At 45.1% G+C, this 25,490-nt stretch overlaps 1 protein-coding gene across 1 annotated transcript in view; it reads right to left on the minus strand.

Moving 5' to 3' along the window:
- The window catches only part of JAG2 (jagged canonical Notch ligand 2), a 70,817-nt gene extending 51,211 nt beyond the window's left edge, over positions 1–19,606 (minus strand). Inside the window, 3 exon segments of the mRNA XM_074148812.1 lie at positions 18,670–18,993; positions 19,264–19,482; positions 19,484–19,606. Coding sequence (XP_074004913.1) covers positions 18,670–18,993; positions 19,264–19,482; positions 19,484–19,606 — 666 coding nt within the window.
- Between the last annotated feature and the right edge of the window lie 5,884 nt (positions 19,607–25,490).

Raw genomic sequence — 25,490 nt, forward strand, 5'->3', positions numbered from 1 at the left:
CAATTATTTCTCTTTTCACAGTATCTTTAAGAATTCTTTGTACTAATTGACATAATGGGAATACAGTATTTCAAACCTTGTCATTTGAACTTCCAACCTTGCTGAATGTAAACGAACTTCAGGAGATCGTCATATAACCCTAAGTTAATGACACCTGTGCCTTTGTTCTTATGCAAATTTTTATTGATAAACTAGGTTTCACAAAATCCGTTTTATGATTTGTCAGCTCCATAAACAGCTACTCCTTCAATCCACCAAAGCCATCTTGATTCTAGCAAAGCGAGCTGCCTTCACAAGCTCAACACAAGTTCTTCGATCAGATTGCAGTAAGAGATCTACTTCCTACTCTCATCTATGTCTTGACTGCTTAATATTCTGAAGTCAGTTGGAAAGCACTCTGGTGAGAAGGGGAGGCCAGAGAACAGCAGGAAAAACAGGGTAAGAGAGTGTTATGCCACTGTGTGATTCTATAACTGAAGGTGAGGGGAAGCAGTATGGCTCCCCTGTTCTCCCCATCCCAGGAGATGGGATGAATAGCATCCCTTTAGAGGAGTATGTTACAAATCAAAGGTCCAGAGAAAAGCAACAAGGAGGAATAAAGAATCAAATGATTTCCATGAGAGAAACGAAAGAGTTGGTCAAAACTCCTCAGCCTGGAAGACATAACTGGAGTACGTGATAGGAATCTGCAAAGCTACAAGAGACACTGGGGATGGCTAGCAATATATCATCCATTTTCTTGTTCTTGACAAGAACTAAAGGGAATCAAACTAAGCTAACAGGAGACATGGTGAGAAGAAAAGAACAAGAGAAGATAACGCTTCATGGAAAGCTCAGAAAAATGTTACATTGGTTGCCAAAGAGCGAAGTGGTTTTAAGAGCTTTGTGGGTCCAAGGGCACACTGGCACAAATACTGAGGAGAGACCAGCCACAATTAGTTCAAGAAGTTCCCCTATTGAAAACAAAGCTTGGAAGAATGAAAATGAGTTTTTCTATATTCTTGCCTTTAACCTTTTACGAACATTTGCTTATGCTCCCTCAATTCTGGTTTCAACCAGTACAGGTGCTATTCTGAAGCAAGTACTCCATGTTTTCAAATGGCTGACATAAAGCAAGAGACTACAAAAAAAAAAACAAAACCCAAACATCCACAGCATTTACACTGTAGAATCTTACATGCCTGTCTGAGCCATTAGTATCTATCCTGGGGTAATCAAAATCATGACCACGGAATGTTTGAGGAAAAAAGGGAAACCAGAAGAAACAGAAACCAGTTCTAAATTAGATTTATTACTATACCTCAGAACTCCCTTTGAAAGCTGTGACAGAAGAAGTCATAACTGAAAAAGCTAATCAAGATTTTCCTTTGTGCAATACTGAAATGTCATAGGAAATACAAGAATTGCAGAACTCACTAATCACGTATGTAATGGGTCACACCAACCCCAGGCAGCGCTACAGGCTTGGGGCAGAGTGGCTGGAGCTGCCTGGCAGAAAAGGACCTGGGGGTGTTGGTCGACTGTCAGCTGAACACGAGCCAGCAGTGTGCCCAGGTGGCCAGGAAGGCCACCAGCATCCTGGCCTGTCTCAGGAATAGCGTGGCCAGCAGGAGTAGGGCAGTGATCATCCCCTGTACTGGGCACTGGTGAGGCCCCACCTCGAGTACTGGGTCCAGTTTTGGGCCCTTCACTACAAAAAAGACATTGAGATGCTGGAGTATGTCCAGAGAAGGGCAACGAAGCTGGCGAGGGGTCTGGAGCACAAGTCTTATGAGGAGCGGCTGAGGGAACTGAGGTTGTTTAGTCTGGAGAAAAGGAGGCTGAGGGGAGACCTTATTGCTCTCTACAACTACCTGAAAGGAGGTTGTAGAGAGGTGGGGATCAGTCTCTTCTCCCAAGAAACAGGCAATAGGACAAGAAGAAATGGCCTCAAGTTGCACCAGAGGAGGTTCAGATTGGATATTAGGAAAAATTTTTACACTGAAAGGGTTATTAAGCATTGGAATAGGCTGCCCAGGGAAGTGGTTGAGGCACCATCCCTGGATGTATTTAAAAGACAGGTAGATATAGTGCTTAGAGATACGGTTTAGTGATGGTTTTTGTCAGTGTTTTGGTGGTTGGACTAGATGATCTGAAAGGTCCCTTCCAACCTAGACAATTCTATGATTCTAATATACGCATAGCAAGCCACACACCTCTTGCAGTAGATGCAACAAATGCAATTCAGAAAAAAGACAAGCTGAGCTACAGAACTGGGAGATCTTACTATTTGGAATAAAGATTTAGAGGTCTGTAAGTCTGACTTCCCCTGAGGAAAAGGTAATCACTCTTAAAAGACTGTCTGGGTTAAGTCAAGTGACACAAAGCAGAACATACTGTCATCCAAGGCAAGATAAGAGAAATGCACAAATATAGCAGGCAATTATCATTTATTAATGAGTTGAACATGGACATGTGTCAAGTGAAATACTAAGCTTACTGATTTTATAACGATTTTTCACACAAAAATTTGTCAGCACATTTATGATAAAAATCCTGGCTTAACTATAAGAAAACCAGTATTGGTTTTGGGAAGGACTAAACTGAGGTTTACACAGAAAAGTAACTGAAATAATTAGGCAATTCATCTCTAAACTGTAGCTATTCTATTTACAGTAGTCAAAACCAATACCTACTGGCACCTACGTAACATAACAGATGAAGGCTGGTGCTGAGCAAAAAGTACGCCTCCCACCCCCCATTAAAAGCTGGACCTCTCAGTCACTTGGGAACCAGTCTCTATAAGAAGGAATAAAACAGCTTTCAAAACATCACCTATATTCTCCATGCGGAATTAGGGAAAGAATAGAATAAGAATGGTGAAGATTAGGTTAGCATGACCGGCACAGAAGCTGTGAAGGCAAGACCATCTGTGATAGTCTGGAAACACCAGCTAACAAGAAAGTAGAAGTGTGAGAACTTCAAAGCTGGAAGGGAAAAAATAAAGAAGTTGCAGGCTTACTGCAGAAGTTTCCCTAACTTGACTGAACCACTTTAAATGCAACACTGCTACCCACAAAATGTATCTTCAAATATTGTAAGGAATTCTTGTCATTAACTCCAGTTCCCAGACACAAGCTACAGGAAAAAGACCCAGTCTCTTCAGAGCAAGCCAGATTAATTGCCTAGATTTACAAAAGATGCCCCTAGATACTCCGCATGTCTACCCCAAGTACTCCTGATAAAGGGAAATGGTAGATATGTCTGCTTAGACCTTTGGATTTCCCTGTATGTACCTGACAGCCACTACAGGCTCAGTCCAGGGCTCAGGTAACACAGATTCAGAATTTGAGCCACAATCACAGTCCTCAGTGGCCTCAGGAAACACATTTTAGACCAAAAGGAACAGGTGTGGGGAAACAAGAATTAAGACATCACAGTTTTCTGGAACCATACCTATAGAGGTAAACCTATTTCCAGATAAGCTCGTTTGATTTGACTATTTGCATGCTATCCAGTAGGGAAAAAAAAGCTTTGAAAATCATTTTGCTCAGTACCCACAGAAAACCATCTCCTCCTGATCTCCATGAAGTCATGGGAAATGACTTCCAGAAACTCAATACCTTTCAGCAACTCAGTCAAACTGCTTTTCTTCTACATGAAGGAAGCCCACCCCACAACACAGATTCCAATCTGTGACAGAGAATGGCAGATTTTGCCTGCGAAAATCTCCCATCTCGGAGGTGATTCTCAGATCTGCTGGACAGAGGTCTAGCACCCCACAAAAGGCTTTAGGCATGTGGAAAACAGACCTCATAAAGGAGAGCTTTTCCCAATTGCCATCTCTTCCACAGATACCCAAAAGCACTGTAATGCCCTGCTCATATATGACTCCTGTGGAATAACAACTGACACTATAAAGAAGGATGATACACATACAAAGTAAAATGCACCTGAAAACAGAGTCTTAACAAACCATCCTGCTCATCACTTAGCTTTGTTTCAATAGCTGATGAGAGGTAATGATGCACAGAACACGAAAGAGCTAATGCAGCCAGCAAATACCAGTGCTTGGACACAGCATTAGTCATCCTTCCTGCTGCCACAGCTCCCCTTCTGCTAGTTAATTTACCTAACACATCTCTATATACTAAACCTTTACACTATCTGATTAAAACTAACCGATCCTTAAATATCTTTTCATATAGGTATTAATGCGTCTGTTCCAATGAGGTTTTCTGGAAAGTAAATTGGGGTCTGGGATGGCATTAGCAAGCTTTCCTTCTATAACTTAGAAGAAATCAGATCATAGAAAAGCCAGCCAATTAGAAAAAAAAAAAAAACCACAACCAACCAACAACTTTAAATATAACAGCTACCAAAGCAATAGAATTTGGTATGCTATACTACAACCATACAAATGGAAGAGACACCAGCCTACTAGTTTACCTGAGGGCAGCCAAAGAAGTGCCACAGTTTATACTGTGCTTGTCTCAAACAGGGGAGCCTCCTGCAACCTCCCCCAGGTCTCCTTTCTCTTCCTGACAGTCCTAGCGCAGAAGCAGCAGGAAGGAAAACGAAATTAACTCTACCTGAATCAACCCCGTAAACCTGCTAAAACCTCTAATAACAGCTTTCTCTTCCATCCTACTCAGGGAGAACACAAGGTATTGATTTTTAATTGAGATTAAGTCAGAAGTTATATACAAGAGAAAAGAGTAGGAATTTCAGCAGATGTGTCCCTGCAAGTATCCAATTTTAGTGGACAAAACCAAACCAGTCAGAAATCTGCCAGAAAACAGTGTTTTAGATGGAGGGTCACAGGACTAAGTTTCAACAGACATTGTCTGATCATTACATAAAAGGAAATAAATGAGCTGTTTACATCTTAAGATACTTTCATGACTTCACAGCTATTAAGATACAGTTCTCTCCAGCACAGTTGGAGCTAGCACTAGCAGTTTCCAGAAATCCACTGAGTTAAACCAATAGCAAAGAACAGAATAAAGTATTTGATGAAGTTAGGCAACAGATCAAAAAAAGCCTTTTAGGAAGAGACATGTACAAGTACAATACCATGCAGACAGTTGGGTACCATTTTAATGTCATTTTATTAGATTTAAGTGGAAGCTTTCAGTCTTGCTACCACCTTTGAACTATTTCAGACAAACTTGATATTAACCAAGTATCCATGTCCTACTCTTTTCCCAAAGTTTTGGAAGAAGTCCAAGATAAATTAAGCCCATTATATGTACACTTTCTTGTTGCATTAATAAAAGTGTAGCTAGATTGTCTCTTTTGAAGTGTATGTAAAGACCATGAAGACCCATTAATGGTTAGTGCAAGACTTGTTTTATGCTAATATTTAGAATTCAAAGATGAACTAGTAATTAATACTGCTCTTCCCCCTCCCCTCCGGGCTCCATGTGGCATGGATATTAGTGTCCTCTGGGCACTTCAAGCCATGCATCATTATAATTTCAACTTGAAGTCAAGAGGGAATTAAACTAACTATGTAATAACATACTTTAATTATTGTTCTAAACACAGAACACCTGCATGCACTCTCTTTTGTATTGGAAATATGCATACTAAGAAGGTCGATAAACACAGGAAAAAAAAGATATGCCCCCAAGTTCTATGTATGAAAAGTTCCCAGGAATAGAGAGTAGTGTTTTAATCTTAAACTCTTTTAAATAATGTTAACAGTTGATAGCACTGCAGTCTTTCCCTTTGTTTTTGAAAAAGCAAATGCCTACAAAACCATCTCAAGCCAATGAGCCTAGATGTCTTGCCCTAGGAAGAGGCGAGGCCCATACTCAACCTCTGTTCCTAAAGGAGCACAGAGATGAGGGCACGGTTTCCAAGTCCTCTTCACCTCTCTCATCAGTCCCACCCAACCGTGTTAACTCTAGAGCTAGTTGGGCAGCATCAGTTACATTGGAGAGAGGACACACAAGGCAAAGGCTTTGCTGGCCTACGGTGATGGCAAGACCTGACCGATCAAACATCCATATAGCTCCAAACAAGACTCATGATTTTTCTCCAATGGCATTGGCTCTGAGCACAGGTATCATAGGCCTTTTCACCATAAAGGAACACAAATGTCTAGGTTTTATTGCTACGTGAGTTGCACGACAGTTTCAGCCAATTTGAACTTCACACTTGCACAAGAGACTTATCAAATAGATTATAAATTTCTGTAAGAACAGAAATGTCATTGAACTAGAAAAATGAAGGACAGCTTAAGTGCGTTATTCCCTATCATCCTCAAACTGAACAGCAGCTCAGTTTTTAATTTCTGAACACGTGCTAAAGAGGCAGGCAGAGAAACAAGCAGAAAGAAAACATCTTATGTCAACTCCACAGATAGCTGCTCACCTTCCCTTAAAACTTCCTCAGCTCTCTGAACCCGGACCCTGCAGACACAATCAAAGCTTCATCTGTATCTTGCTGCTCTCCATAAATTTACAGAAATAAGTTAAGCAGAAAAATAAGAGTCACCACAGTAAGAGATGGTGCAAGTTCTTTCATGTAGATCACCACATGCAAGGAACTTGAAAAAAGGATTAAACAGGGATTCTGCATACAGACGTGCAAACTTAGTTAATTGTAAGTGGGAGCACCAGAGTTTAGTCGTGGAAAAAAATAAGTTTATAAACATGTTCCTGAAACAAATGCTTGTACCATATTCCAGTAGCAGAACTGAATCTTCTGAACAGTACTTTGTGGCTACAGTAAATCTTTATCACTTGTGTGCAACCAAACCACTATGCTGTATTTAATTACTAATAAAAATGAACTGCTTACAGTAGCAAATAAACACAGTATACAACAGGATACGTAGGCTAAATTCCAAGATATCTATTTGAATATATGGCAACCAAGGCTCGATCGATCCCACCATAACAAAGCAGCATCAGAACTTTAATATCAAATCACATCTTTCAGATTAATGTAAACTGGGAGAGATCTGATATAGCTTTATATTATTACAAATCAGACATAACCCACAAATTGGCATGCCTTTGGAAGGAGAGCTTTGTAACAAGCATAGCGAAGTACACGGAACAACCTCTGAAAGCAGACACTTGCCCTGTAAATTTACTCTAAGCAAGTGAATTAAGAGTGCTTTTTTTTTTTTCCTTCTACCCACATTGACATGGATCTGGAAGCTATGAAAGGGAGAGTATCTCAGCAACTTTTCCAAGTCCATTTCATTGTTGACCCCTAGGTACCTCTCTGCTGGGTACCAGCATTACAGCTTTCCTCAGTGTACCAATGGAGAAGAGAATGAAGCCATGTAGAGTAAGGCACTTTATTAGGAAAGTACTAGTGAATATTTTTCAGTTTCTTTAGTACTTCATTTGCCACTGACTCTTCTGATGTTCTGTCTTCTCCAGATTCCTTGCCAAGCTGAAGCTTGACAGACTACCAAATCTTGAAGATACATCCTAAGGCCTTAGAGACAAATTATCACTGATAGCAAGCTGCCACAAATAAAGGCTATCTTTTCCTGCCAGCTAAAGCTTATTTTATTTACCTTACATTTATGGTGATCTGAAGTAGATGTGAACATCTTAAGAAGATCTGTTGATATGCAACAGTTTGTCCTTCTAAACCCTGTGACAATTACATTCTGACAGTCCACAGTTTAAGTCCGGGACATGCAGTGTTAGAAAAAAGGGATTTTAGTTCTGAGAATTAACCTTTCAAGAATTGCCACCAGCTAGGTTTGAGCAACCACTTTACCCTTCACCTCTTACAGACCAAGAGGAGATGTGAAGTGATAAAAAACTATAAACCATACCACCCTGAAGTTACCACAGTTTAACAGCAAACATCAGAAGGCACTGCAGAAACACTAAATACTTGACAACCAACATCTTAAATGTGTATGCAGTTCTAAACGTTTCAGTTTCTCTACTTCCTTCCCTTCCTCACTTTCTGATAGAAGAAAGCACTGGTCTGTATGTATGAATCTTGGAAACAATATTCAGTTCCGCAAAGGTGTCTAACAGCCAAATACAACACTAAAACATTTCGGGTGTATATATAAACATATGGCTTAAACACCTTTGTAACCAACACAAGAGGTGCTATCAGCTCATTGCTGTGTACAAAACCCCATCATTAGTGAGGGGCAGCAGATGGCTACACTTGCTCTGAATAGTCCAAGTAAACATGGTCTGACTTCTAGACTTTGCCGATTACATGCAGCCAGCTACAGTAAAAACTCCATGTTGTGATATATGGAAAATCATGTTATTGTAGCATAAACGAGAATTAGACCTATCAAAAGCATCTGAAAAAAAAATTTTGTACATGGATTAAGAGAAAGGAATTGCCACTAGCTTACCAGACCAGTGCTATTAAAATTGGCCTCAACCCATAGGAAGAGCAGTAAATGGTACCAAAAGTTGCACACCCTAAAAACCTTCTAGTTCAGTCTTCACTGGAGTAGATCAAGAATTAAGCTATTTACATGTTTCTCAACCTATTGCTTAAAGCACGTCAGTCAAGTTGTCGAAGTATGAACAAGCTCCCTAATTAGAACTTAAGTTCTCCAGCTGGAATCTTGGACCTTTAACATTAAAAGGGCAAACTGTGTTTTAATATAGACATTTCAACTCTACAATGCTATAAACAGAATCATACATATTCAGGGGGAAAAAAGATGAAGAGAATCCTACTTGATGTTTTAGTTTAACTGCCAGCTCATACGGTATTTCAATACAATTTGCATGTACGGAACTGCTTCGGAAGGAGTGAGGAAAGCTGAAACTAGCATTTTCTACCAATTGTAGGTTAGTGCATCAATATTAATACTGCCTACTCACTGAAAGTCTGGAAATGTAACATTTATCCAATTCAAACGTTAGATGCTTAAAGTTACTTAATCTGGTATGTTCAGAGTACTAGAAAGCATAAGGAGTGACTGGAGACCTAGTTGACTATCTGGAAGTAGAAGCAGCACTGCAAGAACAATTTAAGTGTAATAATAATGAAATAGTAATGTACTTAGAAAACACCAGAACGCATCCTGGTGGGAACAAGATAAATATAAACAGGACTTTCAAGCCTGAAGCAGGATGTAAACAGATTGCAGTTCATGTACTAATACTCCAGCCTTATCTCAGACTTAAAAAAAAAAAAGAAAGAAATCAACTTCAGAGAACGAGCACCTGTGCATCTGTCCAAGGGGCATATAATTGGTTACTCAAGGACTATTAGGCTGTTTCTTAGCAACCTCTGCAAGCTCTAATCAAGACTAAGATTGCCATTTAGCCTTGAAATGCCTTGTCCCTTCCATCTAATACAGCATTCTAACTGCTATTGAGGAGCAGTCATTTCAACCACAGATAAAATCCATGCTTACTATGTGTTTCAGCTGAGAGTTCCTCTTAGCACTTGCTATCAGAAGATCTTCATGTCGAATAAGCTTTTTACACTTTATTTAGTATCTGAAACAGCAATTAATAAAATAAACCTTTAATTTCCTCCTTTTTATACAAAATAAAGGCTAACTACAACTCTAAAAAAGTGACCTTGGGAATAAATTTTAATGAGTGAGCATAAGCTATAGCCAAACTCTTAAACAACATGATTTTATAAAATATAAAATGTTATAAATATAACATATATATTCTCTGAATATAATTACAAGAAAAACATCTTAATATCAAATGCAGCAGTAGAGACATTTCAGGGAAATAGCAAGCATTTATCTCACAGACCTGGATGGTATTTAGATCTTTGGTGATGCTGCAATGCATCTACTGCGTCACACACACTGGATTTCTAAAACCAACTATCTTTCCGCAAAACACTGACCATCAGACCCAAAAAAAAAAATGCCAAAGGAATCTGAGTAATTGAAAAATAAACTCATCTGTTCAGTTCTAGTCTAGCTTCATTGCTCATCTATTATATCAATGGACACATATAGTCTCCACTTAAGACAGCAGTCTTAAAGATTAAGTTTTATATAGAGTATTTTTCCTTATACAGAAGGCAAAGACACCAAAAGTCTATGATTAAATCAGGAATGGGCATTCCTCCCCGACTCAAGATGATCTACACAGAAGTCATCACACAGCTCTCTTCAGCCTTCACCCAACAGGTCTCCCTGGATGTACAGCAGGGGAAGGCAGCAGCTCTAGGAGGGTCCCACTACCCCATGGGAGGCAGAAGTTCAGCAGGTGCCCAACAGATGGTCTTAGCTATCCACACTGGTTCATTCCCCAATCCTGGGGGCAGTGGCAGAGGAAAGCGGACAGGCTACGTGTTCACCTCCTGTCCACATGACAGCTGAACATGCAGCTCAAAAGCCACCAACTGGGTAGGGCAGACAGTACTGCCAGTGGTCATCTCTGGCCAAAACCCAATCAATTTTATACACCCACTAACCGAAAGCCAGAGTAGCTTTCTAGCAAGAAGCCCAAAGGCTTTTGGATTCGGTGATCTCAGAGGTCCTTTCCAACCATTAAGATTCTGTGATCGGAGTGCTGAAGAGGAAGAGAATGGTGGAGTTACTGGCAAGGAACATTAGCAACTATCCTTTGGGTAAGTGTCTGGCTAAGCATTAAGAAGCCAGAAGGAATGCCAATACACCTTTATTCCTCACTCCTTGAAGTAGCCTCTCTCCTTCCAAATTGCTTCTGCTTTTTTGCCCAAGCTTCTTCCAGATCAGAGGATTACTAGTAGCAGCTAGAACTGGAGAGGACCAAGGGAAAGTAAATTGCTGTGCGAGCAGGAAAGTGACCCTCCCTTTTTAGTCTCCTCAGTAGGCTGAGAAGCTCTGAACTAGAGCAAGCAAATGCAAATAGGACCCACACAAAGTTGACAAAACATTGGCCTTGTTTTCAGAAGAGGAGGGAGGGAAGCTTTCAGGCACACAGCAATTTAAAGCTTCTGCAGATGACTAAATATACAATGTGATCATAGCTGCTTTATTAACTTAATAAAGTAGTTTCTAAAGTATGTTCATAGCATGTATTACAGAGCCAACACTCGCACAAAGCAACACCTACAGAAAAAGCAAGTGAAGGAGTCAGACTACACAGAAAGGATGAATTCCACTCATCTCACTTACACATAGCGACTCGATGGTGTTGCTCAAAAGAGGGGCCAGAGAGCCACCAGCCCACAGGGATAGCACAAATTAAAGTAATTTTAAAAGTTAAAAAAAAAAATAATAAAAAAAATCATCATTTATATTGCCCATCTGTCTCAAATACAATCCTGCTCATACAAGAAGCAACCTGGCCTAATGGAAGGTGTCCCTGCCCATGGCAGGGGGGTTGGAGCTAGATGATCTTTAAGGTCCCTTCCAACTGTAACCATTCTATGATTCTATGAAGAAAAACTTTGTGGCAACTGATTAATGACAAACAGATTAAAAATGTAGTAAACTATTTTTGGCATTTTTTACATCCAGAGAAAGTAACTGTTTCACATCATTTATTGTTAGACACAAGCTTGATCTTTTGCAGCTTTTGTGCTGACAAATAGCGAACTCTAATAGTAAATCAAAGCGAGCTCAACTTGTGCAAGGAATACAAGCAGTAGCATCAAACACAGAAGGCAGCTTTTACAACACAAAGCTTCTCAATACCTACACCAACAGATTTCCTTGAACTTTATGGGACTGCTCAGAAAGTCTGCAATACAGTGGGAACACAGCCCAATTAGGCCAAACATCACAAATCTGATATAAATGCAACCAATTACGGTTTTACCCTATGTTAAAGATAATCCTGATTTTTGAAGATTAAAGCTACAAATACTCATGTCTTTACCAGACCTTTCATATGCAGGCTTTTTTTTTTTTTTTTGTCAAAACAGTGTTTGAAACATCTTCAAACAGCCCAGAGACAGCGCTATAAGGCCTCCATCACCCTGCGGTGAATCGAACATGCCCTGTTTCTACCCTCACCCTCTTCTCCAGCTCACATCCTGTAGCATAAGAGTAATCCTGACTACTTTAATACTTATTCCATTTTCAGTCAAAGATTTAATGCCCGCACCAGCTGTGTGGCTAAGAGTGTAGCATTTCACTGATAGGCTGGCTAGAGTACCTTCTGGAATAAAGATTAGAAAGTTGACAGGAGGTGTATAAGCATACAACTCTCAGCGTCTGGGAGGTAAGATTATTTGCCTGCAAGTTTTGAGTTCAGCCTCAGTGTTTCTAATAAATAAGCGAGTGTTTATTTAAGGAAGCTTTCATGGAGTATAAATAGAAGTTGTCTTTACTATCTCATCATCCCCGTGACATTCAAAAACCCCCCAGAACTTTAAGGTATAAAAGCTTAAATAGTTAGTAAAATACTTTCCTCTGAGGCATATTTATTTCAAAGCCATAAGAAATTCTAGATTTAGTGACATCAACGTATGAAAGATTAAGAGTGCAAAGAACACTTCTGCTTAAAGTTAGAAGACAGATTTTCTATAGTTACATGAAACTTAAGTCTTTAGGCTTTCTATTCTGGGCAAGCTGCAAATAGTTGCTGGCACACACAGCATGCCAACAATAAATCCCTTTTTCAAAGAGTGGTTCTGAAGTGCTCACCATTAAGGCCTTGATTCTTTTTTAGAGGTGACACCTGCAGCTGCTATTGAAATCAACTGGAGTTGTCACTACCCAGCATTGCTAAAATCAGTCTCCAAAACATCATCACCTGATTATCTTCTTTTAGGAAAGAGTATAACAAAACCTGCAAGCTACTCTTTGTGTTTGTGTAGCTTGAAACTAAAGGAGCATCAGTTATATAATAAACCATTCCCCCAAACTCAACTTTTCATTTCTGATCAAAATGTCTGAAGGCAAATACAGTAGTGAGCAGGTGAAAGCATGTCATTCCCTGATCTACTTTCCAAGACTGAGGAAACACAGATCCATGTTTTCTGACCCACACTACATCTCTCCATGAATTGCAACAGGCAGGGGAAGGCTTTATGAGCACAAGGACTGCAGGTGTTTTGTCAAAATAAGAAGTAGACTGGCACACCAGTTACCACAGCATTCCTAGAGTCTGCTGACAAGCCCATCAGGCAGAGTCAGTAAGCAAGCAGCAAGCTCAGGGAGGGTGAAAGTGGTCAACAATCAAAAAGGAAGCTTTGTGCTACCAGCAGAGCCTTCCACCTGGGGAAAAAAAAAGTTAGGCTGCTAACAAATGAGACATTAAACCTTTATGTAGTTCATCAATATATGGCCATCAACCAGATTATTTTTTTCACGCTAACTTCCTCTGTTAACGAGCTATGATTATATGAGGTGTGTGTACGTTATAACCCATCACTACACCAAGTGAATTTTACATTTTGGCATAAGGTCTTGCTCTTACTTGTTATTCCCTACCCTCAAGTCTTGCTTGGACTGTGTGCTCGCATGCATTTTTTTTAAAGGGAGTTTCAATGGAGCAAAGAACAATTATTTAGAGGTAAAGCTTGCTATGTAACACTTGAGGATGCTTCATTTGTTAAATTCTGATTTTTTTTTTTTACGAAAGAAGTGTACATACTGTTTCTCAGGTACAGCTGTGTACAAGCACCTTTTCCAATGGTAAATGGCCTAACTTTAATCTGCTTAATTTAAGCCTATCTGTCACGACGGGTTGTCATTCAAGCTGACAGGATGCATGTTTACTCTTTCAGGGAGCACGGTGTAATCTAATCCAGGATGTTTTCATTACAAAGCCTCAAGATCCTGATCAGAGAGTTTTTATGGTTGTGTTAAGACAGAAGGTAGACCAACTGCAGATCTACCAGCCAAACGAAAATAGACAAGAACATTTGCTATAGTCAGGCTACCGAGCTCCCTACAGGCACCATGGATCCCAGATAAAGCACTTCAAGGCTAGATGCCTTCCAGGGCCCAACAACCTGCATTTTTCAAATTAGAAGGCTTGAGAGAGCTTGATGCAGAATCCTATATTGAGGTAGACAACATCCGAAAGTGCCAAACAGAACACTGTACCCATTAAGTAATAAAAGCTGTAAGGTCAAGTATCCCTGCTCTGGTTTTGGCAGGGGAGGGGTTGCTTTCTAAGAAATTCAACATTTACTGCTGCAGCCAAGTTACCCTCTCAACAGCTTCACGTCTGATGGTTCATGCTCCTGTGTGTATTTCAGATCAAGACTGAACCCTTCCAGGCATTTGGATGAGACTCACATGTGGACTACATATGGATGAAACTCGCATAGAGCCTGGATGTTAAATTTATATACTTTCACCCATTTTTATGTACCTTAAAGTTAGCAGTACTTCAGAAGTTTACAGAGAGGTGCTACAATCACACTCTAATTAGGAAAAACTTAAGAACAGTGCTTATAAAAGTAATAAACTAGTTGCCCGCATTCTAGTGGGGAAGGCACCCTTTACCCAAGCAAGTTGTGAGGGCTGCCTGGGCCTCTACTACCTCTTCTTCAGGTAGGTACACAAAGTCCTAGCTAAGAGGACTTGAGGTCCTTCTCATGGAAAGAGAGAAGTGAAATTGCTTGTTTCTGCTACTTATCTCCAAGGCCGTGAACTCTGAAGTTCACCTGGGGAGTTCAGCGTATATTGTATTCACACGTATACTGTGCTGTCAGTCACACCAGAATCTCAAAAACAGAGGGGCTGAGAGGAGATAGTGATGCATACTGTAATGCGCGATTTCAACATCCACAACTAGTCAGAACAATTCCTCTCTATGACTAATTAACTGAAGTAATGGATGCTATACCAATATTTACTGTGCAGGAAAAGCTGTGAATTCCCTGAGGGAAGGAACAGGGTGGAGGGAAAAACCACACACACACACAACTCCATTTCATGCCATCTTGCAAAGGAGTACGAAAAATGGTTCCACATAACCCACCCAGCAGAACACCTATAACTTTAAACCATCATCTTCAGAAGCAGCCTTAAATTAAACCCAAATCTAAAATTCTGCCAATAACCTAATTGTTATTGATAAATATTGCTGTGCAAAGCATTTCTGAAGCTTCAGCGTCTAAACAGCTTTGTGCTGGAAAAAAATTGCTCAAGATTAACGAGCCTAAATTGTGTAAGTGATCAGAATCAATTGTTCAAAACTATTTGAATTCTTCTGTCTTTTTTGTTTTAAAGTCGCACATAAATTTTAATTGCATCATTTGTTTGTTAACAATCTCAAGCGAGCATTAAGGTTCAAGTTTTACAGCAGGAGGCAAAGAAAAAAAATGGGAGGTAAGTGGGTGAAGAAGACAGCTGTATTGTTCTAGCTGTTCCTCAGCCTCTCCCACTGCCAGATTTCTGTGGATGATGTATCCCAAGGTAACAATTTTAAGAACTTTTTGGCAATATCCCAAGCTCCTCTTGCAAATCAGAGATCAGACTAATGTTATTAAAAAAAGACAGGAAATAGGAACAAACTGGATAACTGACAGCATCAAACAGTGAAAGTCACTGAACTCTGGTGCTGCAACTTTACAGAAGAGACACTTGTCCAAATTTTAGAGTAAAATTTTACCATGTAAAATTAAAAAAAACCACAAAAAAGTATAACAAAACCAAGGCAAAAAGCCACCTCTCAAGATACTACTTGCCTTACAGCTACTGCTAGCTCAGGACACTGCAATATCAAACAGACATCAAGAAAACCTCCCTCGAGCGATTTATACGTTAATACGTTAGTCTCCTTAAGTGAGTTATTCAGATGAGGTTCAGTAAGAAGTCCACAGATACCACTGCTGGCGCTCATTAGGGTTGGACTTCTCAGTCTTAAAAATCCAATCTAGAACTACCAAAATAAATTCGCCCACTGCCAGTACCAAGGCAAATTTGTTTTGTAAGAAGAGGACACTCTTCAGTCTTGTCCCTTCCCGGCATATTCAATAAAGGAACATTAATTTCATTACTGTTGCATAGCAAAAAAGAAAAAAAAAAAAAAAAAAAAGAGTCATATGAAAAGACTCAACCCGTACTGTTATTTCTTTTTTGCAAGCTTGAGTAAAGAGGGAATAGTATTTAAGAATAATTTTCAAATTATCCCAGGGAGTTGAAACCTAACCCAGGAACTCAATCTATTTCAAAAACCCCTTACATTAAACTAGCATTACAATTAAGCCTCTCCTTGCAGAGTCTATACAACTATGCACAGTTGTGACAAAGATGCTGTGTTCCCCATCAACGGGCTGAACATCCGAAGTTCAAGATACAGCTACAACATACAGGAGGAATTTCTTTCCACAAGTGCATCCACAGACTGCAATATACAGGGACTGTTTTTAAAAGCACAACCACTCCACAACTTATTTTTAGAATAGAGGGTGGGCAGGGAGAGTATTCAGTAAATCATCCAAAAATCAGCCAGCCACCCACTAAACTGCAGTGGGACTGTTTAAATAAATTATAGGATGCTTTGCAACAGCTGCAACCCCCCTCCCCCAAACAGTGGAAAGAAAGACCAAATATTTCAAGAATATTTCAAGTCCTTTAAAATGCTGGAGGCAGTGATAAAAAAATAGTGGCAGACACGGTATTGTATACTAGAGACACTGTGGCAATTTACCTGCAAGAGGTAGGTCAAACAGGCCTTTCTTAGGACTTGATGAGCACAGAACAACAATATCCGGCAGCTGCAAGGTAGGAATGTGCTTATTCCAACAGAGAAGAACCAAAGAAGGCTGGGCTTAGGGACCTGCATTGTAAGAATTACCAAACCCTCCTTGTTTCAAGTAGCAATACTAGAAACTGGCAAAATAAAAGCGTGAGTTAAGTTACCTTCACTTCCTCATGCAGATAATATATAAAGTCTGAAGCGCTCATGATACCAAAATCTACTGATGAGTTTTATGATTTCATCAAGCCTGTATTAAATGATCAATAAAGAGGAGAAAGAATCTTAATTTTCCCTTTGATCTTATAACTGAAGAGCAGAGTTCTAAATACCCTGTTTTTATGGTATTGGCTATACCTGTTAACAGGAACCTTTCTAAGTTCAACAGGCCACAGCACCAACAAATGCAATCAAAACACCTCAACTTGGAAATCAGAATGCAGGCGCCTCCGTGCAGAAAAATTTATCAGTGGTACCATGTTTTTTTTTTAACCACTTAACTTGAGCAAAACCTTGAAATTGCAATCAGTTCTTTATTTGAGGTGCACGAGCATCAGGGTGGAGGGTCTCCGGGACCTCATAAAGTTAAGTGATTTATGGGGACCAGTTTCCTTTAGCACGAAAGGACAAGCGAGCAGTTTTGTCTCTAACCATTCCCAGCAGCAGTTTGCCAAGCAACAAAGATCCTGTGAGCTACGTAATCTCAAGAGGTCGGTAAGGGCCGTTTCATCGGCTGGTCAACCAGGTGCCAAACACAATCCGCAGGTACCGGGGTTTCCGATACTCATCTCCCTCCGGAGCTAGGGCATTCGTTGCACCATCCTCATTCCTCAGCGCCTCGCAACTTGCCAGCTTCCACCCCGTGGCCCACTTGGAAGAGCTGGGAGCAACAGCTGTGAAACTCCCTGCAGGATCCTACCTGCCTGCAGCCGGGCAAGAAGCCCGGCCTTCTCTCCCGCCACGGGCCCCACTCTGCACCCAGCGCCCCCCCCGCCCCCCAAAAAAAGCCGAAGTAAGCACCCCTGTCCCCCGAGGGCGGGGACGAGCCTTGACCTGCAGCCCCTGCGGAGCTGCCCCTCGGCCCTGCGGCGCACGGGGAGGAGAGGGCTGAGACAACCGACTGGGTAAGGAGCTCGGGTGGTGTCACAGAAACCTCCAAGATCCGGAGGGGAGGGGAGGGGAGGGCAGGGCAGAGAGGGAGGGGGGCAACACCAAGGTCTCGCCCGCAGCTTCCGCCGCCACACGGCCGAGGCGCGGATCCGGTGTCTGACAGGATCAGAGCAGGGCTCCGCTCCCGACGCTCCCTCCTCCCCATCCGCGCGCCCGTAGGCGGCCAGCTCTGGCCTCCCTTCGCTACCGGGGCGGCGGCGAGCGCAGATCCTAGGAGGGCGCGCAGCGCTCGGGACGCGGCCGGCCCCCGCCGCCTCCGCCCTCACACCCATCCCCGGCGGCTCCCGCTCCGCCGACGGCCGCCCCCGGGAGGGGCGGCAGCTCGCGCCCTACAGCCGCGGCACGCGCCCCGCGCCGCGCCCCCACCTGCGCCGCCCGGCGGCGCCCCCTGCCGGCGGCAACACCGCCCTGCGCGGAGCCGGGGGTGCCCGGCGGCACCGGGTCGCCCTGCGCTGCCGCCGTCGGGCTTTCGTGGGCGGCTTTTCGCTATTCCTATCTTTTTTTTTTTTTTTTTTTTAATAACCATTTTTGGCGCACAAGCCGCACCTGCAGCCCGTGCGGGAGCCCGTCACGCGATCCGTCCGCAGCCGCCGGCCATGCCGCAGCCGCTCCCCGCCGCCGGTAGCGATCGCTGCCGCGGTCCCCGCGCCCCTCCGCGGGGCGAGGGCGGCGCACACACCCCCTTCCCGCACACTCACACACCCCACACGCACCACCACCACCCCCCCCCGCCCAGCTCCGTGACCCGCAGCCCCGGGAGTCGGCCGGCCCCGCCCGGGCAGCGCACCGGCAGCTCGCCCGGCTTCCTAACGGGGGGAGCGGGCAGGCGCTGCAGAACCGACGGAGGTGGCGGGAGGGGGTGTGTGTGGTAGAAACAACAAAAAAAAAAAACAAAAACACAAAAGGGGCGATAACAGCAGCCCCACCATCAACCTACCGGCCACGCAAACTGAAAGGGAATAACAATCCTGCCCGTCTCGGGGGTTCTGCCTTGATGGGAGTATTTGTTGCTGTTCAAATAGAAAATATTTCCACCGAGAACGGGGGTAGATCCGAATCCGTAGTTGCAGGGTCCGACCGGAGTGATCTTGGCCTGATATTCCTTGAGGCAGACTTTCACGTAAGTGTCGCACTCGTCCCGGGTACAGTCCAGGTTCTGGGGGCTTTTCATGCCATCGCAGCATTCCCCATTGAACAACTCGCCGTTTACATTCCGCACCGAGTTAAGCCGCAGCTCGAAATAGCCCGTGGACCGGGACACCTAAAAATAAAAAAATCAAAGGGGGAAGAGAACAGCCTCCTTTACTACCGCGGGCCGGCGGCGGGGGGGCTGCGGCCAGCCGCTCCCCAACACCCCCCCCCACCCACCCAGCCCCAACTTTCACCGGCTGCGGGCTTAACCCCACCGTAGCGGCATATATATATATATTAAATATATATATATATATGTGAGGTACGCAAGGTGGAAGCGGAGCGGGGAGGAGGGAGCCGCGCCGCCGGCCGGGAGCGGAGCCCCCCCGCGCCCCCCTACCTGCACGCAGGAGGCGAGGAGCAGCGCCAGGCCCAGCGCGGCGGCGCGGGGGGCCCGGCTCCGCCGACCGGCGCCCCGCATGCCTGCTGCTCCGCGCCGCCGCCGCCTCCGCCTCACAGGAGCCCGCCGAGCCCACCGGCCACGGACCGGCGGCCGCTCGCCGCATGGGCGGCGGGGGAGCCGCCCGCAGCGCGCCGGGGGGCGCAGGGCATGGGCTGCCAGCGGGGGCCGCCCGGAGCGCTCCGCCGCCGCTCCCCTCCCGCGGGCTCCGCTCGCCCTCTGTGCGCCTCGGCTCCGCGGACACCCAACAAGTAGGTGCCGGAGTGACAGCTTCATTACCCATTCGCCGCCGCTGCCGCCGCCTTCATATTAATGAGGGGGACGGCCCGGCCCCGCGGCCGGCGGGTGGGGCCAGCGCCGCTCCCGCCGCGGCTCTTAAAGGGCGGCGGTGGTGGCCCCCGCTTTGACTTGCCTTGCCCTGCCAGCGGCGTGGGGGGGGCGGGGGGCGTCTGCTGGGGGCGCCCGTGGGCGGTGGGGTTGCGCGCAGCCAGGTGGAGGAGCACTGCGGGGTGCGCAGCTTTGGGGGGAGTAACCGTGGGACGTGTGCGGCCGCAGCAGTGGAGGGGTCCGTCGAGTGGGGTGCACCCCAGCCGTGGAGGGGGCGCGTGGGGTTATGTGCACCCACACTCGTGTGGGAACCGTGCAGGGTGCGTGCGTAGGCAGGTGTGGAAGAGCACGTGTGGTGCAAGCACTCATGGTCGAGAAGGGCTTGGGGTGAGAGCACCCTAGCAACCTAAGAGGACTCATAATTCATGCACCCGCCCCACGGGTGTGTGTGGGGGGATGTCACCCACAGCTGTGTGGGAGTGTGCATGATGTGTGCACTCAACAGTCATGGAGGATTGTGCTGGTTGGGAGTGCCCGCAGCCATGTAGGAGCACATGTGGTGCCCGCAAATGTAGCTGTGGAGGAGAACGTGAGGTGGGATCATCCACAGCTGTGGGAGAGCATGCATGGTGCAAGCACCCACAGCTGTGGAGGAGCGTATGTGGTGGGTGCACCCACAGCCCTAGAGGAGCGTGTGGGGTGCATGTCCCCGGAGATGTGGGGGAGCACACGTGATGCATCTACCTGTTGCTGTGGAGGGACACGTGGGATGTGTGCACCCACACTCATGTAGAAGCACAAAGGGTGTGTGCACCCACAGCCCCATAGGAGTTCACACGGGATCGCTTATAGAGTGCTCTCGGTGACGTGTGTGGTACAGGGAGCAGATGGCCAAGTGGTGCGATCGTGTCCTCCTCCAGTGGTGGCTCAAGCAACTATGAGAGTAACTGGGCAGAGATTTCTCCTTTAGTTTAAGGACCCTGTGATTTTGATCCCTGCTGACAACTATGAAAGCTATACATGCAGACAACTGCATGCTATGGATACTCTATCAAAGCCCCGATCCGCATTTAGGACCTAAGTTTTCCTTCTGTTTCCCTCCCTCCCCCCATTTTAACTCCTTAGCACTGATCATCCACCGGAGTGGACAATTGGAGAACAAACAGCTTGGAAATCAAAGGGCTGTCGCAGTTCCCCTGCGCCGAAAACCTTTCACAGAACCTCCCCCTTGCCTTTTCAGCGCCCCGGCTGCCCCCCGTCCCTCCAGCAGCCAGCCGGCACGCTGCTCCTCTGCTATTCATGGCCAGCCTGCAGCTGCAGCTACTCTCCTAGGCTGACACAGCAGCAGCTGCTATATGTGTGCCAGCTGGCTAGCCGCTCTCCCAAAATCCTCTTGTCTGCCCCGCTCCCCATGCTCTCTCCTGCTTCCCTACCACCTACGGACCTGCTTCGCCTTCCCCATCCGCGTCTCCCACTCGCCACAATCTGCTCTGGTTTCCTGCCTCCCCGCTGTCCTGAGCCTACCCCTCTGCTGTCCTGATTCACCTTACTCACCCTCCGGGAAGCATCCCCTACTTTCCCTCTCATCCCTCCTTGAGCTCAAACAGGAGCTCTCTGAAGCGGAGCGGCGAATATTGCTTTTAATTATTTTATGTGTCCTCTCTTTGAAACTGTGCCTTCCAACGTAACTGCATTCAAGCATTTATTTTTATTTTTTTTTGGTTAAGATAACTTCTGGTATAACCACCTTTAGAAGGTGGCAAGGGGAAAGGAGGGGGAGCTGAGGGAGGGCCAGGACCTTGGTTTGAGGTGTTATTTTAAAGTCACTACTTTTTGTTAATCAGAAACTTTGCTGGGCCCCTACCCTTGCCCAGCTGCGTGCTTCCAAATAGACAGGCGAGTGCTCTTTAGTTTTTAATTACCTAATCCTGGTGGCTGAAGGGAAGGAGTTTCTTTGACTAGCTTTCTGCCTAACGATTATTTTGCGGTGGATGGCAGCCAAAATATTTTGCAAGACAGGTATTTTGTTTGCGTGCATCATCATAAACAAACATAAAACCTCCTAATCTACGTTCGGCGTTATGCGGTCAATACGCCTGTGGAGGAAGACATATATTTTTATCACCAAGCTAAGCAAATGTAGCACAGAAGAAAGATGATCCAGTAGTTACAGCAGATGCTCAGTCTCTACAGAGCCAAGCTCGGTTACCTGCTGTATCATAGAATTTCTTTGTTACCTTTAGCACGCCGCATGCTCTTTTCTGTGCTTTGGTTTCACCTTTGTAAATATTCTACAGTACTCAAAAACTCTGGTGCCATTTAAAAATGCCTTTTCTCGCTGTAGCCTGACTTCACAGGAGCAGAGTGGGGAGGTGCAGCTATTCCCAGGCATTCTTCCTGCTCAGGGAAATTTTCGTTTTATTCTTCTCGGTGCTGCAGCCCCATTTTCAGCCTGAACTACCTAGTTCTCTCACTGTGGTTATTATTTCTCGAGTACCATGGATGTTCACTTTTTTCTTCTGCAGGTAGGCAAAGTTGTTTCATTTGAGTTACGTGCAGGTAGTGACAGTTTTCAGGAAATGCAGCAAAAATAGTTCTTAACATACAAACTCGGAGTTTTTTAAAAAAGCCCGGTGGCCAGATCTGGAGGTGAATGCTGAGTAAGGCTAGGAGGAGCCATCCCTTGCAGCTTGGACAACCCACATCAGACCATCCCTGCGGGACCAGCCCTGACATAGGACAGTCCAGCCTCCTGCATAGTCCCTGCCTTCCCATGGGGGCTGCCTCCCGCTAGCATTTTGGGGGAAACGGAATCAGATAAGATGAAAAGCAAAAGGTCCTGTGCAGCCCTTAGGGTGGCTTGGACACTTCCAACAGGACAGCAAACCCTTTGGCATCCAGGGGTGTGGTGGCAGGTTTTGCCCTTCTCCTGCTCCAGCATTTCCCAGGCTCCGGACCCCTGCCACATTGACAGCTAGCGGGACCGGGCTTCCCCGGCTCTGAGCAAGGACGCTGGAGGCAGCCGGATCCATAACTCATTCCCAATCAGCTGCACCCTCCAAGACCCACTCAAGGCCCTGGCTGCCAAGTGTAAACGTGTCTCCTCTTATGCCCACACCTGCAGCCCAGGCTGCTGTCACCCAACCCGCTGGCTTCCACAGCTCTTCTGCATCTGGCTGTGCCCTGAGCCGGCAGCCATCCTTTTCCCAGTGAGTGAGGACGGGACCTTTCCTTCCTCGCTTCAGGGGTCATCCTCCCCTCCCTGTCCCTAGAGAAGGGTCCCTGTAAAAGCAATGTAAATTGCTTTTACATTGAGTCGCGGGACCGTCTGTGCCGTCCCGTGCAGGCACCTGCCTGCTGCTAAGGGCAAGTCGATATAAATTTTCCTGTGCCGAGCAAAAGCTTTGAGGTGCTCTTCTTTCACTCCCCACCCACCACCAAAACAAGGGCTGTCAAGATCCAGATTAAAAAAAAAACCATAAATACTCTCTCATCACTGCTCCCTCGCTTCCTCCTGCTGCTGCTCCTTCTCCTTTCTCCAGCAACCCCTGTTGAGAGTAGCAAGTGGGAATGGGGGGCTGTGCGTGAGAGAGGGGTGGAAATAGGGCTGAGGAAACTCATGCTTGATTTTAACCGGGGTTTGAGCTTGCAGTCAGCAGTTACTCATCCTGCACAGGGGACGCGACTGGAGAACATCGGTCCCTCTGGCAGGGGAGGGATGCGCTCACCGCCAGTCTCAGGCAGGGTGGAGTGCTGACACCCCGCACCTTCTCGTTCCCAGCCCTCTGGGCCAGGATTTTTGTTTTTTGTGCTCTGGCTGCGCTCTTCTGCTAAGTTTATGCCTGTATGCAAATCCTTTGCAAGCATGCTCATTAAATCATTTGCATAAAATACCCCTGGAGGATCATAGCAGCTAGGAAGGGGCAGGCTTTATCTATTTGTCTTAGAGGTAGCAGAGGGATAGGGATGTCGTTTGCCAGTATGCGTGTGGATATGGATACGGACATATATATCTCATTTACCCAGGCCAGAATGCGTCCGCCTGGGAAAGTTAAAGGCAAGAAGATCATTTTGGATGTTGTCCATCTGAAACTTGGCAGGGTAGGAGTTAACCCTCCCTTTCTGGCCACAAAGGCTACAGCTGCCTGTCCTGAGAGCAAGGCATTGCAGGACAGAACCAGCTGTGAAGAATTAATTTCTCTCCTTCCTCCTCCATGGGAAGCCTTGTGGGCCAGGGCTAAGAATATGAATGGAGAAGACTGCTCAGGAAGAGAGCTAGAGGGTAACCAGAGGAGAAGGATTTTTCTTTCTTTCTTCTTTGTAGAACTTGGCTGGAGCAAGGTATTTTGAGCTTTGCTGTGGACTTGGCAGGGTAAAGACACATCTTTTCCCTTGACTTTGACTGAAGAGTCCTGTTGGATTTGTATGGCTTATGTAATGTCTTTAACGAGTGTGTACATGCATGTGCATGCTCTTCATGGAAGCAAAGCAGACTTGAACTGCAAGGATGTTGTTTTTAAATAACTTTCAATGTAAGACCTGGAAGTGGTTTCTCTTAGTTAGGATTGAGCTGCTACTACAGCCCGAGAGAAGACCGAGTAGAGAATGCACAAGGTAGTGCTTATATCTGTTTTCCTTCCTGACTACTACTAGGAAAGTAAAGTTACACTTGAGGGAAGTTGTGCCAGGAAAGAAGCTGAGATCTTGGCCACCACCCTTTCCTATTTCAGTGGTTGCCCGACTCGGAGCTGGCGCTGGTCTCTGCAGGCTCCAGAGCAGAAAGGAGGTGGTTTCCTATCGTTTCAACTTTGCTGCCTGGCATGCTTTCCTTTCTGCTTTTGGGACCTGGGCTTCTGCCAGCAGCAGCATATGTTGAGTCTGGCCCGAGAAGTCAATTGGTCTCAGTTTGTACAGCTTGGTACTAAAGCCCAGCAATATTAGTAAAATGAAGGAGATCTGCTGAACATGCTCTTTGAGGGTTCCTCCCATTTTCAAAAGCCCCGCTAAAATGTTAACGCTTGGAGTGAGGGTGTAGGTGTTAACTGGTCACTTGGGGAGGGGGGGGAAATTAGAAAACCAGCTCAGCTGATCTGACTTCCGAGACGCAGTTTACACCCTTAAAAGTGAATTTCTTGCTGTCCTAGCAGCTTATCTTCTTTGAGGATTTTCGGAAGACAACCCATCTGAGAAAGCCTTCTCAAAACTGACTGAACCATGCTGCATCCACTATCCACAGCCAACCTTTGCTCTTCAGGTTCATTGCAGTCATCTACAAAGAAACCTCTATCTACAATTTTCCTTGGTGCGTGAATCACAGAAAATAAGGTCAGAAGGGATATCCAGAGATTATCTAGTTTATTGCATTCCACAAAGAAGGACAAACAGTGCCTTCTTGCATGACAGATGGGCATCCGATCTCTTCTTAAAAACGTCCCCAGATGGAACTTTCTTAGCTCTGATAACCTGTTCTAGTGGTTAACCATCAGAAAGCGTATGTTACTGCCTTGTTGTGCTTTGAACCCACTTCTTGACTTGTTTGCAGCGGTTGTGGAGCACAGCATATTCCCTTCCTCTCTGTTGCTATCATTTATGTATTTGAAGACTATGGTTGTGCCTCCTTCTGATGTCTCTTCTTTAAAATGAAAAAAAAAACAAAACAAAACAGTATTTTTCTGGTCTTATATAGATTGTAGACCATTTTTTCATTCTTGTGGTCCTATGGCAATCTCTCTGCCATTGTTTCTCAATTTTCTTAAAATCCAGTGCCCCAAATTGGACAGAGAGTTCTGGCGAGACCTTAGGAGCACTGGATGAAGTGGGAGGAACACGTTGCAGACCAG

Source organism: Numenius arquata, chromosome 6 (genome assembly GCF_964106895.1).
Source record: "Numenius arquata chromosome 6, bNumArq3.hap1.1, whole genome shotgun sequence".
Lineage (NCBI taxonomy): Eukaryota > Metazoa > Chordata > Aves > Charadriiformes > Scolopacidae > Numenius > Numenius arquata.